Genomic DNA, 14,774 nt, shown 5'->3' on the forward strand with positions numbered 1-14,774 from the left:
TCAGCTGCTTGCCCAGTCTCACCTTAGAGTCTTTTCTGCTCTCAGAGCACAGCGCAGTCACATTACTCCTTCAGCCTAGAGCTTTTTAGGGTTCTCTGTGCCATCTGTCACCCCCATACCAATTTAAAATACTTTTTCTAGTAAAACACTGTAGCCTGGGGACTTCAATGAAATTGGAAATGTGTATTTTTATCCCCCAAATTACAGTGGCTGTATCAGATTCTAGAAGTTTTCTTTGCCTCCTGCAAAGTTTTATATAACTTGAGTGTTCGTGATTTTAATCATTTATCACTGAATAGGCGTATGTAGTTTTTGCCCAGGACACTATGATGAATTATATTGTAAAGTTAATAATTGTGATTCTTTTCCCCCAGCAGACCCCTGGCAGCTTCTGTTAGGGCCCCACTTGCATTTTGGGGTAACTTTCCAAGGCTCACATTTTATATTTGGTGGAACTGAGGGTCCACTGTTGTGCTGAGGGTGAGGATAGGTGTTCTCGTACATGTGTGGACCTTCTCTGCTCTCAGAAACCAGCTGTCCGAGCCTTTGCTCTCAGAGTGTAGTATTTCCAAGCTCGGGGATTTGTTTTCAGTCACATTTGTATCTCAGGGTGTCTGTGTTTCCTTGTCCTGACTCGCTTTCTTCCCCCTTCCTTCCAACTCTAAAATGTTGCCGTAGCTTTCTCCTTCGGGTCCACTAAGAGGCTAGGTCATACGCATTTCTGACCGCCCTGTAGCTCCCTCTCAGAGAAGGCTAATCATGCTTGATCTGACACTCGGCAGGATTCCAAAAAAAAAGACTGCACAGAAGGGCTCTCTGTGTCCTCGAGCTGCCGAGTCTCAGCTGCAAGGTCAGGACTTGGGAGCGTGTCATTTACTTACTTCATGGAGCTCCTTTTGCTCTGTCACACACGTCCTTTCCCAGCCTGGCACTGCCTTTGCCAAGCGCGATCCACAGAAAGGATCATTACTGCCGTCCACAGTCACATGCCTCACGTTTCCCGGAGGTGATGTTCTTTGCAAGCATTCTTGCTGGATTCCTTGCCCAGCGATCTAATCTGGGGCATGCTGGTGGTGGTAGCAGAACCTTTTATGTGCTTGTTGGTTTTTCATGGAGCTGAAGAAAAGCCAATAGTTTAAAAGCATGGCCAAGGGCATCTACAAGGCACGGCTGCTCTGGGGGAGGTGGAAGTTCAGGGCAGGACATGCTGCTCACTCTTCTGAACTCCTTGGACTTCTGCCCGTGTGCAGGCTTTGTGCCCGCGAGCACCTGGACTTTCCCCAGGATTTGGGTTCGGTGCTTTCCCAGCAGTCCACGCAGGCATCAGGTGCTGCAAGACGCAGTGGCTTTCGGTCCTGTATTGGTTTCCTAGGCCCACCATAACAAAACACGAAATTTGTTCTCCCACACAATGGAAATGTATTCTCCCCCACTTCAGGAGGCTAGAAGTCCCAGGTCAGGTTGTCAGCAGCACCAGGCTCCCCCTGAGACTCTTGCTAGAACCCTTCCTTGCCTCTTCCTAACTTCTGGTGGCGGCTCTGGATCTTTGGGGTTCCTTGACTCGCAGCTGTCACTCCAATCTCTGCCTTTTTAATCTCTCCTAGTATGTCCCTGTGTCTTCTTATGAGGACATCAGTCATAATAGACTAAGAGCCTATCCTATTCTAGTATGACCTTATTCTAATTACATCTTCAAGTTCCAAATAAGTCACATTCTGAGGTAATAGGGATTAGCACTTTGCGGGGACACCACTCAACCCAAACACGACTTCTTCAGTCGAAATTCAGTGCAGGGGGTGGTCTGAGGACAGACAGGGGGGACGAATAGGAGGCAAGTTTATCAGGAGAAAATCTAACCTGTCAGGACAAAACAAAGTAACAGGTGCCCAGCCGACTTACATTTTATTCATTCTCATTCTCTCTCTCTGTTACCTAGTTTGGAGACAACCTTACTGGCTACAATAAACAATAAAGCAATGTTTCTTTTTCTAGTCATAAAATTACTAAAAAGCCATTGGAGTAAGATTCTTTGCTTCCTCCCGCTCCTCACAAGGAAATCTCTGCATGTCATTGCTTGACTAGATATAAAATCAGGATAAATTAAAAAGAAAATCATAAACTAGATCTATGAGTTTACTTTTTTCTATAAAATCCCAGGAAAAATGAATTTTCCTGAGGAAAAAAATAAGCAGTAGAGCCATAATTCATACATATTTTAAAAGCTCATAAAAGAGCAGGGAGGACAGTTGTTGTTCCTTTGCTGTTCTTCTGAAACTTAGAAGTGGAAACAGTGGGAAGCAAAGCAATTTCTTATTTTACCTCTTAAATGATGTTTCATAGCACACTATTATTTAGAGGTCATGTGGAAGTCAAGGAGCATCGTTCCTGTTTCAGGGCTCGTGACAATTTAACTTTTTGAATATGTTATGTTTTGGAGAATTCTCGAATTAAGGAGGAGGCATTATCAACTGAGTCTGACTTGCAGTGTAAGTTGAAATACACTTCTTATCCCTCTGTGGATACACTTGCATCCCTCTGTGGGTACCAGGTGGGCTCAGGGCCTCCCAGCCTCCCCTGAGTTGGGTGTGGATGTTTCCCAGGCACAGAGTTTTAATTTTATAAGATGAAAATAATTCGGGAAAGTGGTTACACAATGTGAATGTGCTCTACACATTTAAAATTGGCTAGATAGATTTTACGTTATGTATATTTTACCACATTTACATTTTTATAAAGTTAATTTATGTTATAAAAGGAGAGTCTCAGTGAAGCCCTTAAAATAAACATGCTATGATACGGTCTTAAGTACTTGAGGTATTTTCTTTGCATTTTTAAAAATCCCTTTTAGTCAGGCGCCCTGACCTCTTTTTCCTTCCCATAAGCTTTAGGCTCCTCCCCTGACATCCTTTACTCTATCAATTCTCCTGGTTTTATTTTTCCTTCGTTCTTTCACTCTTTGCTTGGCCCTTTTCCTCTGTCTACCAACATGTTCAATCAAGTCTTTCTGGGCTTTGTCAGACCTCTTGAGAGTGTGTGTGTCAATCGCTCCTTTTTGAAATACTTTGGCCTTTACAACAATTTGTATATTGCACACACACGCTCCTTGACGGACATATACACATGCTTCAAAACTGATCTCTTGTGTCTTTCCAACATCTACACCAGGGGGCCATGTGCAAGTCAGGATGACTCCTTTCCGTCTCCCACCCCCACATGTAATCAGTCCTCATGACTCACTAATTTCACCTCCTGTGTGTTCCTGTAGCCCACTCCCATCTCTAGTTTCAGGTTCCAGCATGTCTTGTCTGGGTATTGCAAGAGCTCAGCCTTGCCCCATCCTCCCCCCTGCAAGCTAGAGCAATCCATCTATATGTTAAACCTGGCCACGCTCCTCTCTGCCAAACCCCTTCAGTTAAGGTGCACGCCCTTAAGCACGGCACCCAACGTCCTCCATGACATGCGTGGTCCCTTCCTGCTTGTTCAGACTCCTCTTCTACTAGTCTCACAGCTCCGGTTACCTTTCCTGACTAATCATTTTCAAAGCTTGCTGTGGTTCCTGTCCAAAGTCTGGGCCTCTGGCCTCTCCTCCTCATTTTCTCTGGCTGGAAAGCCCTTCCCCTCCACCTCACTGGACTGAAATGCAGCCCTTTTACTTCTCCAGTCCTCAGTGTTCCCATCGTGCCCTGGGAACAGGCTGTTGCCTTAACACAGCAATCTTCAATTAGTGTGCCCCAAGAATTTTTAAAACATGCAATACCTGACTATTTAGTCAGGGGCACTGACCTCTTTTCCCTTTGAGTGTCAAATTAAAAAAAAAAAAAATGACAACAGCCAACACAATAGCCGCCTGGTGTGAATGAATCAAAATCATACCTTTTCTTTTGTCAGACTGGCCAAAAATAATACTTTTTGGTGTGCTGCAGAATTTTAGTAATTAGTTTATGTGTGCCATGGGATGAAAAAGGTTGAAAGTCGCTGTCTTAACAGATTCTACCCAAGTTAACAATCTATGTGTCTGCCTTCCCACCAGCCCTGAAGCTCTTTAAGGGCTGGGACCACCTTTCAAGTTCTGTTGCTGTTCCCAACACCTAGCCCACACAGTGCCTGGCAGGTAGCAGGCAACTGCTCAGTGTTGATTAATTAAAACAATTAGTAAAAAACACTTTCACTGTAAAGTTACATCCATAAACCACAAAGCATTCAAAGCCCATCACCACTGCCATAATTATAATTTCGATGGCAGAGACAAATGAATGAAATTCTGATGAAGAAGGATAAGACCTCTGGAGTTTATACCTTTAATCTTTTCATTAAAATTTTTACCTATTTGTTTTAGTAGGGCTTTTTTTTTTTTTTTTCCAGTCCTAATGTGCAGGGCAGAAATAAAGTAACCCTGCAAATATATGTTCTGCAAATAAATATATACACTTGTTTAGTACATGGAGTTTACCAGATTTAACCAGAAGTAGGCTTGCAGCGAAATGACTTTGCTATCACCCCTTTGCCTGGTCAGTGCTTTGGGGTCCATTATATGACAGTGCAGAATGGAGCCCCTTTGAAAGGAAATCGACAAGGAAGTGCCGGCTAAACATGGGACCTACTGGAGTTCTCAGCTTCCCTAGGCTGCGTGCTCTCCCCTGGGTCTCCAAGGCCCTGGAGTAGCTGCTGGTACCAGTCGCAGCTCTCCCAGGCCACCTGACCAAAGGAGACGGGCTGGCGCCGGGCCACCGCATCTGAGCCTTCCCCTCTCAAGTCCCCGCTGCTGGAGAATTCCCCCGGGGTCACGTGCGCACCCAGTCCGCAGCCCAAGGACCCAGTCCCGCCCCGGCGGCAGGGCAGAGGCCAAGCGAATCACACGCGCCGCGCCGGTCCAGCCAATGGGCTGGCGGCGCCCGCCTGACCCACGGGGCGGGAGGGCGTGGGGAGGCAAGCCGGTGAGCGCGCTGCCGGGCCCTATCGCCGCCTCCCGCCTCTCTGACGGGAAGTGAGTTCCCCGGCCCACAGTGTCTGCACTCAAGTGAGAGGGACCCGAGGTCGCCGGCACAAGGGGCGAAAGCATGGCGGCCACCAAGGTAAGCGTCAGCCCGTTGCCCCGGGGAGCGCGCCAGCCCCCTTAGGTCAGGAGGCGCGACAGGCTTGCCCGTGCACTTGCCGGGTTGATGCGCTTGGGGAAGCACACAAAAAGGAGCGCGGAGGGGGGGGGGGGGCTGTTCCACCTTGCAGCTGTGGACCGAAGGACGTGACCGCTACTCCCGGGGCAGCACTGGTGGCCCGTGGGGTGACTGAGGCCCGATCTTGCTGCAGAAACTTCGCAGGCTGGACCCTCCCATTTGGCCCAGGAGCGGAGTTGGTGCCTGAGTGCGCTCGGCAGGCCGAGAGGCGGGTGCACCCGGGGCGGGGGAGGGCCTGGGGTTACCAGGTCCCCTGGGCCCCAGCCGCTCCTGACCCCAGCTAATAGTTGACCTAGGTTTCTTTTTCCACGGGACTCTGCTCCGGCTGATGCCTGATCCTTTTAGGTTTCAAGGGCTCCGCCCTCCTGCGGGCGGGGAAGTCACCTTGACTTCCGTTTTGGGAATGGCTTGGGAGAGTTGGCCTGCGCGTGTCTGCGGACAAGCTCCAGAAGACCCCCCTACGTCTCGCCCCAACCTTCTCATCCTTCTCCCTACTCTCCCCATCTGACAACACTTACATACCGGCCTCAGCATTTGAGAGGCTTCTTTTTAGAAATGACAGAACAGATTGTCCGGCGAGGCTGTAAGTCCTGTGAAGTTCTACTTAAAAGGAATTCTGCATAATGTGAATCATTCACTCACCCAGAGGAAAGGCAACTCCGACAGCTTGACCTTTCCTCTTTCACCATTTCTTGAAACCTGGACACCATTTCAGTCTCTTTGGACTCCACTTCAACTTTTCTGGCAGAATACCATATTTAGTCCCAATCACTTGAATCATTGGAATTTATTGCTTTTAATTTTAAGTTCATGAAGGCAGCCCTTTAATCAAGCCTATACAACTTCTTAGCTCATTTTAAGTGCAGTGAACTTAAATATACCCAACATTTCAAACATTTGTCCTTAATCAAAACTCTGTGATAACCCTCAAGAGGAAAACATGGCCAACACATCATATTCCTATTTATTCAAGCAAACTAATCACATTTGCAATGGAAATTGTAAGCAGACAAATATATTTAAATGCTATTCTATGACTTAAGTTTCTCCAAGTTTCCAAATCTGCAGGCTTCTTTATATTCCTCGACTTTGTGGCCAAAGTGGCCTTTCTCTTGTGTGTAACTACTCTTGAGTTCCACCCTCAGGAGTGTGCTGTGGGCGTGTGCACAAGTGTATTGTGTGCCTCAGGAGTGTGCTGTGGGCGTGTGCACAAGTGTATTGTGTGTGAGGTCAATCCGATGAGGATCACCAAGATTCATTTTGGGAAGCTACTTTAACCCTTTTGATCCCAGTAGCCCTTGACCATTTCTTTGCATGCAATCAGAGTGTAAGTCCTGGTATGAGTTAGTTCTCTCCAGGTGAGTTCTTGCAGGGGAGTGGGTGGGAGTGAGTGGGAGTAGATACCTATACTTCAGTGATTTAAATCATTTTTCTTCATTTGGAGATAAACAACTGAGGACCCTAACTTGAGGCATGTACATGTAATTGGAGTATAAGACATTAACCAGTATGACGTAAACAAGTGACATGGAGCCGGGCTTAACTTTTGGGTCGTATTTATTAACTGTCCCATCCTGTCCAGAAGTGCAGTTGAATTTCAGCCAAGTAGACTTAGGTAGGATGAAACAACTCATTTTTACTCTTTGGGACCTGTGTTTTATGTCTTTATTTGTTTAAACTTGCCTCTTTTCAGGATTTCTGATGGCATACACACACACATATTTACAATCCAACAAGACATCAAAATCAAGACAGAGTAGATAAGAGAAACAGCCAGGACTAAGGTTAGTGGAAAATATGGGTGTACTTGCTAGAGATGACTGAGTTTTCTAGCCGCCAGAGCAAAGAGAAAGTGATCAGTGAGGTCAGCTGCTTGGAAGAGAGGTCTCCTTGTACTGCTGTCTCAGGGCAGTCTTTCCTCACGTCCTTTACATGCTGTGAGTGAACTGCATCGCAAACTACCTCCGGACCACAGACAACATGCCTGCAGGTTCATAAGGCCATGTCTTACAACGTGCATCATTGTAGCTCAAGGGCAGTGCAGTAAATGTAGTCTTTAAAGGGCCCAAAATGAACTGTGCTGGTGTACTTACTCCAAGAGTGGCCCTTACTTAGTTTTGGGCACTGTCCTTGTAGGGCGATTCTGTTGGCTACTCATCAGTGCTGGACAGCTGGAGTTAATGGCCATGCTCTTTGCTTTTTCCTGGAGCACAGATATTATTCCACGTTGCTGTGTTGAACACAGAACCATAGGCTTCACAATCTCATCAGGGGTAGGATTGCCGTTCCCTCTTAAAACTAGGAGAGAAGTTTCTCTCACTTCAGTGGAGAGTCTAAGACACTGGGCCAAGAATCCCGAACTCCAGAATTGTAGGTGAATGCCAGCACTCACTGTGGTGAATTGTTTGACGATTTAAGCAGATTCATTGTCGTCTGGATTGAAAACCTAGCATATTTTTAATATCCTTATTGTTAATAAGGAAGGCTGAGAATCTAGTCTTCACTTTTTGTTTTGATTTCTGCATGAAGAGTAATACTTAGTGATGCAAGAGGTGTTTGTTTTTTCGTGAAGTAACATTGATCTAAAGCTCTTGGTGTTTTGAGATGAACTCAAAAGGCTTCAGTTCTCTTGCTGCCTGCTTTTGTGGGAACAATCCTGGGTTCCCCTGTTAGGTGATAAACAGTAACTGGTATGCCTGTACTATTTGTGTTGTTTTGAGTATTTCTTTTCTTCTTCTTCTTTTTTTAAATCCTCCCCTGAGGACTTGCTTATTGATTTTAGAGAGACAGGGAAAGGGAGAAAGAGAGAGAGACAGAGAGAGAGACAGAGAGAGAAACATCGAATGATGCCTTGTTCATGCCCCCACCGGTGACTGAACCTGAAACCTAGGTATGTGCCCTGACTAGGAATCCAATCCCTGACTTTTTAGTTTATGGAATGATGCTCCAACCAGCTGAGCTACACTGGCCAGGGCTGGAGTATTTCTTTTAAAAACTTCCAAACACTGCCGTGTATGTATTAAAATGAAAATGACTTTTTAAAATTATATTTTATATAAGACCACAAAAGATGCATTTTTAAAAAGCAGTAATAATGCCTTGGCGGGGTGGCTCACTTGTTTGGAGCACCGTCCCGTGTACTAAAAGGTTGCTGGTTCAATTCCCGATCAGGGCACATGCCTGGGCTATGGATTTGATCCCTGGTGGGGGCACCTATGGAAGCAACCAATCGATGTTTCTCTCTCTCTCCCTTCCTCTTTCTCTAAAATCAATAAAAATGAATTATTTGGTGAGGATTAAAAAATAAATAAGTAAAATAAAGTAGTAATAGAGGGGTTATCCTCTCCTCCCCCTCTGCCCCTTTTTGGCTGTAGTGAACATCCCCTATTTGTCATTGGTTGAGTTTATACATTCAGAATGATGGAATTAAAATAGATGAAACTGCTAAAAGTTGGGAAATGCTCACTTGAGATCAGGCATGAGAGATGCTCAGATACGAAGCTGGACATGGATCAGCAATTTGGGTGCAGTTAGCCTAGAACTAAAAGAAAGAAATCCGGGGACAAAGTAAAGCCTAATAGTACAGGCACATCTTGGGTATATTGCGAGTTTTGTTCTAGACCACTGCAATAAAGTGAGTTGTAATCTTTTTGCTGGTGGAAGGTCTTGCCTTTGACTTGTAAAACAAGCGACATCAGCAAAGCACAATACGATGAAATGCACTAACATGAAGTATGCCTATAATGGAAATTCGGTCTTTAGGACTCATACATTTAGTATTGAGTATTCTGTTCTTGGATGAGCTATTGCTCCCATTACTGATTTATTTAGAATTGTGTATTGGGCTGTTTCTAATGTTCCAAATGGGACTAAACCAAATGAAGATGAACTACACTTCATTTGGGCTTTGAAGAAAACCACAGTCGTAGCAAGGGCTGAATCCTGTTGTGGAATCCCTACGCACAGTTAGTGCCATAACAAGGGCTGCGGGAGCGTCAGGGAAGGCGCCCGTTTCTGTGGGGTGAGAGGCAGAAATGTCTCAAAGGCCGTATTTCAGAAGGAAGGGATGGGGGAAGAGGAACTACTTTGCCAGTGACAGCAAACAGCAAATGGAAGGCAGAGAGGTGAAAGCATCCATTTAGGAGATGGCAGGTAATAGAATAAATCAAAGAGCAGCTCATGAGATAGAGATTGGATTTTAAATGCGTTTCATCATTAACTCAGTGCCTGTAACATTCCCATGAGTTATATATCATCATCCCAGATTTACAGATGAAGATGGAGATACCAAGAGGTGATCTGATAGTTAAGAATTAAAGAGCTGGGGTTCAAATCCAACCAGTCTGGCTCCAGACTCGGTGCTCTCGCCCTGTCCACCATGTTGTCTTCCTGATGGTTTAGCATGGTGCATGAGGTTTACTACATGGGAGAGGGGAAAGATGGTTTAGGAGGGGAAATTAGGCACCTTAATATAAACCAAACTTTTATCTTAGAACCGCTTACACACTGCCTACTACGTGCCAGGCCCTTTCCCTAGTGCTTTACAAATAATCACTCGATTAACTTTCATATACCAAGAAGTAGGTGCTTTCTACTTTTGTCCTCATTCTATTGGTGAGAAAACTGAGGTTCAGAGAGTGAAGTGATTTCCTCAAGGTTGTACATCAAGTAAGTGGTGCAGTCTGGATTTGAACCCTTCCAGTCTGTGTTCAGAGTCTCTGCTCTTAATACTTCTCCCAGGCCTTAAAATGAGTTCCATTTGCAAAAGTGCACATGAGGTATGGACATGCACACTTCCTGATCATCCCAGTCCAGTGGTTTTAATCTGTACAATTTGGTTTGTATTTGGTGCTTAGCGTGTGCTTTACTGCGTACACTGACCGTGTATTTATTAAATGGCTTTCAAACCAGCTTGCGCAGGCCAGGGATTGTCATATACCTTTCTTTAAGAGCTTTATTGGTTATAATTATATACAATGTAATCCACCCACTTAAAGTGTATAATTCAGTGGTTTTTTTGTATCTTCACCGACTTGAGCGGCTATCATCACTGTCATACACCTTTGTAAAAATTTTAACCCTGCGCTCACTGCGTAGACTTGGGCTACATATTTAACCTCCGTGCTTTTCACATTTCTCAGCTACATAGTGCCTTCTTCAGAGGTTTGTTGTCAGGGATAAAATGTGATTGAGCTTATTACGGATATTCTTCAGATTGAAGGTTTTCTCTCCCTATGGTAAAAAATGCTAGGCACTTGGTGAATTAATAATGTCATCCTGCTCTCTCTCTGAGTCTGTCTCTTATTTTGCTTGTTAGTTCAGTTTGTTCATTAGAGCCCACATATGAGTGAAATCACATGGTATTTGTCTTTCCCTGACTGGCTTATTTCACTTAGTGTAATATTCTCCAGGTCCATCCATACGGTTGCAAAGCATAAAATTTTCTTTTTTATAGCTGAGTAGTGTTCTGTTGTGTAAATGTTCCATAGTTGTTTTATCTACTCATCCACTGATGGACACTTGGGCTGCTTCCATATCTTGGTGATTGTAAAGTTTTTGTACAGCAAAGGAAACCACCAGCAAAATAAAAAGGCAACCCATGGAATAGGAGAACATATTCACCGATACATCTGATAGGGTGTTAATATCCAAAATTTATAAAGAACTTATAAAATTTAATACCAGAAAATAAACAGTGTAATTAAAACATGGGCAAAGGACCTGAAGAGACACTTCTCCAAAGAGGACATACAGATGGCCAGTAGACATATGAAAAGATGCTCAGCGTCACTAATCATCGGAGAAATGGAAATTAAAACCACAATGAGATACCACCTCACACTGCTCAGGGTGGCTACCATCAATAAATCGAGAAACAACAAGTGCTGGCGAGGACGTGGAGAAAGGGGAACCGTTTTGCACTGTTGGTGGGAATGCAGATTGGTGCAGCCACTGTGGAAAGCAGTATGGAGATGCTCAAATAGTTAAAAATGGATCTGCCTTTTGACCCAGCAATCCCACTTCTGGGAATATATCCAAAGGAACCCGAATCACTAATTTGAAAGAACAGAACCACCCCTATGTTCAAGTGTTTTAAAAGCTCCCAGGTGAATCAAATGTGGTCCTTAGGCCACTGCCCGGGGCTGTTCCTTGCTCTTTGCTTCAGTTGATCCTCCGACGGCTCCTTCTTGGGATAAGGAAGGAATGCAGTGAGATAAGTGAAACTCCATGGTGTGTCATTTAAAAGGAAGGGTATGTGGGGGTCCCTGGAAGTTCCCTTCTTTCTGCACAATCTAGTTTCAGTCTTTCTGCCCCATATCACCTGGGTGCTCAGGCATCGCGTTTATGCCATTTTGGAATTTATCCTAGAATACAGGTTTTCTCGCCAAAGTGATTGAAAGCTCCTTTTGTCTCCTGGAAGTCTCAGTAGGTGTTCTAGATCAGGGTAGGGTCATGAGGAGGGAAACCTGGCAAAGAACAACCCTGGCATTGCAGCCTTTCCCCTGACCTTGTGTGTGGTCTGTGTTCCCCAGTTCGGCCACATGGCTTAACATGCTTTGGCCAGCAAATACAGAAGTGGAGCTGGGAAGGGTTGAAAGTCAACGTGTAGTGTAAGAAAACCAGGGAGCAGGTCTTTCTGAATATTGGGTTCTTCTATAAGATTGCTGGAGGAGCCCTGAATCCGGCTCCTTTGACCTTTTGTCCTATGACTAGCCTCTGCTTCTGTTAAGTTCTTAAATAGTACCACTCTTTAGGGTGTTCTCTACTGTCTGAGGGTCAGTCCTGCTGAACAAGGCTCCTTCCTGCTCTCCTGCATCATAAGCACCTGCCCTTCCTACCTTGTTATCTTGGTTGCCTTGGGTGGGGTCTAGGAACAGAGGAATGTCTGGATCTGCAGATAAGCATTGGTTCTGCTTGGGATAAGGAGGATGTGCCTTGTCACAGTGATGTAATTCCTTTAGCAAACATTTAACAGCAACTGAGCAAACCTTTTTTTTTAAGGCCTATTTAACCAGAACTTCTTGTTGGGTCAGACTGACTCAGTCAATGGGGGCTTTGGTCTGTTAGCTCAGAAATATTCCCATTGGCTGTTCTGTATTGTGGTGGCCTGGTTTGTTGATCGGAAACCTTTAGCAGATAGAATACTATGCCCACCATTTCCTTTGGAAATTTGCTTGGTAGCTAAATGAGTGAAAACGGGCCCGGATGGTTCCTTTTTGACTTTAGGTGCTGACAACATTGCACAGTAGGCAGTGTTGACGTTCTTAGCAGTGCACCCTAAATAAACCACTCTGTTTAACGACTGTTACGAGGCTAGTTGCTTTGTCTTGATTTCTCCATGGAGTCACAGCTTCCACATGTTACTCATGAAAACTGTTGATATGAGTCAGGTATTTTAAGATACACTTAACAGGTTTATGGTAAAATATTTTTGCCTAAGACTTGCAGAGTGCAACTTGTAAGAAAATTCTAAGTGTAGAAAATATAAGTAAATGTAGGGGAGGAAAAAGTTTTCCTCAACCCTCCCAGGGTCTCTGGCTGCGTCTGAAAATTAAATTGACAAAGACAAATTAACAGGAGAAAAAACATACCAGTTGTATTGAAGTTTTACAAACACATGGGAGCCTTCACACAAGAATGAAGACCCCAAAGACATGATCAGGGGAGGGAAGCTTTTATTCCTCTTAGACAAGGAAACAGTAATTTTGTGAAGACTTGACAAGACAAAGGGATTTAAGTTAGGGGTAGTAAATGGTGAAGAAGTACCTAGGAAGGCAAGGGTTAGTTTAACAAGGTTTGCTTGTTAACCTGTACAGATTTCTTGGCCCCCAACTCCTCATACCTGGGACTTTTATGCCCAGTTTTGGAGAAGGAGGGTACACTGGTAGTTGGGGGGGGCAGGGAAGGTCACAGTGACCTTCTTGCTTCTGCTATTTTTTTTTCAAGTTCCTTCAACTTAAAAAGATTCAATATGCCAAGATGCTGTATCTTGGGGTAGTATGTCCAGAATTCCATCATAAACCTGATTTGAACAGGCTTGTAGCCCCAGGTGCATATTTGGAATTTTGTTCAAGATAGACATGTGATTTGCATATGTCTGATCCTGCGGAGACCTGCCCCCACCCAACCTGCAGGCTCCCCCTCCCCCACTGGTCCCTCAGCTCAGAACAGCTTCCTTACGCAGGAAGAGGCTTTGAGAACTTTTTATTTTTTTAATCAGTAGCTCTGGTTTATTGGAAGAACCCTGGACTAGAAGGCATCCGAAGCTGGGTTATAGGCCCACTGCTTCTGCTGATGTGAGAACATGGACAAGTCTAACTTCTGGCTACTTAGTATCACCCTAGGGATAACAGGAACCACCTGGGACATCCGTGACAAGCGGATGAAATACAGCATGGAAAAGCACTTTGGGAATTATGAAGCACTATAGGAACGTTAAGAGATACCTGTTGGAAACTGGGACGTTTGTACCGAACTGAAAACGAGGGACATAGATATTATTTGACCTACCTGAACAAAACATGGTGTGCTTTTCCTAAGCTTGTGATCCATTTAAATATTCAGCATAATGCTTCAGTAGTCAGATTCTCTGAGTAGTCTTCCTGGGTTCTTGTATTGGACGTTTTGGTCCCAGCACTAGCAGCATTGATTTTACTTGGGAGCTTGTTAGAATTGTAGCATCTTTGACTCACTTCATGTCAAAGATCCTGTTGCATCAGAACCTGCATTCTTAACTACCGGTAGATCCCCTGGGGGTTGTATGCCCATTCAAGTTTGAAGACTGCTGGCCCGGAACTCTCATAACTGTGTCATTAAATGGGGCTGCCCTTTCTAAATTAAGGGTGCAGCACCTTTTGACTTGGGTGTCAGTCCAACTTTTTGCAGAATTAAATACATAGTGACAAACTTCAGGATACATTTTTGGGGTTTTAGGGCACATTTTGATTCCACATAGAATAGGGTATTATTTTGGAACCCATTTCCATATTATTACTTAAGGGAATGTGTGACTACTCTATAGGGCAGCGGTCCCCCACCTTCTAGGCACCAGGGACCAGTTAGGAAGAAGATAATTTTTCCGTGGATGGGGTGGGGGCAGGGATGGGGAGACAGGAGCAAGGAGCTCAGGCAGAAAGGCTAATGAAGCTTGGCTGGCCTAGGTGCCCCCTCCTACCTCCTGCTGTGCGGCCTGCCTCCTAACAAGCCACGGACTGGTACCAGTCCAAGGCCCAGGGGCTGGGGACCCCTGCTGTAGGGGTTGTACTGCCTGCCTACACTTAAAAGTTCCAGACATGGAATTTATACCTGTTTTTTTTTTTTTAACAGTCTTTTGTAAAGGTTATCTCTGACCTCAGTTCTGATGCTGTTAGCCTGTACTTGTTATCTTTGACCTTATGGGACCTGTGTCCCACCGCTTCATTCCGTGGACACCCTCCATCAGAGGGACATCACGATGTCCCTCTGCTGGCCTCTTAACTCATATGCTGCCTTTCTTCTCCTTTGCAGCCTTTTCATCCTTCTGCTTCCCCCCGAAATGTCGGTGTCCCCAGGTGCCTGCCCAAGACCCTCTTCTCCCTGCAGGGCGATGGCTCCATGCTCACT

The 14,774-nt window shown here is 44.9% G+C and overlaps 1 protein-coding gene across 2 annotated transcripts in view; it reads left to right on the forward strand.

Annotated features, from left to right (window-relative positions):
* The first annotated feature begins 4,897 nt into the window (after positions 1–4,897).
* SLC25A13 (solute carrier family 25 member 13) overlaps positions 4,898–14,774 on the forward strand; it is a 169,345-nt gene continuing 159,468 nt past the window's right edge. The window contains exon 1 of one of the 2 annotated variants that reach the window (XM_024577240.4): positions 4,898–5,072. In XM_024577240.4, the coding sequence (XP_024433008.2) occupies positions 5,058–5,072 (15 nt within the window). In that variant the 5' untranslated portion in view covers positions 4,898–5,057. The remainder of the gene's footprint in view (positions 5,073–14,774) is intronic. The other variant, XM_024577241.4, reaches the window with a different exon arrangement.

Source organism: Desmodus rotundus, chromosome 6 (assembly GCF_022682495.2).
Source record: "Desmodus rotundus isolate HL8 chromosome 6, HLdesRot8A.1, whole genome shotgun sequence".
NCBI classification, from domain to species: domain Eukaryota; kingdom Metazoa; phylum Chordata; class Mammalia; order Chiroptera; family Phyllostomidae; genus Desmodus; species Desmodus rotundus.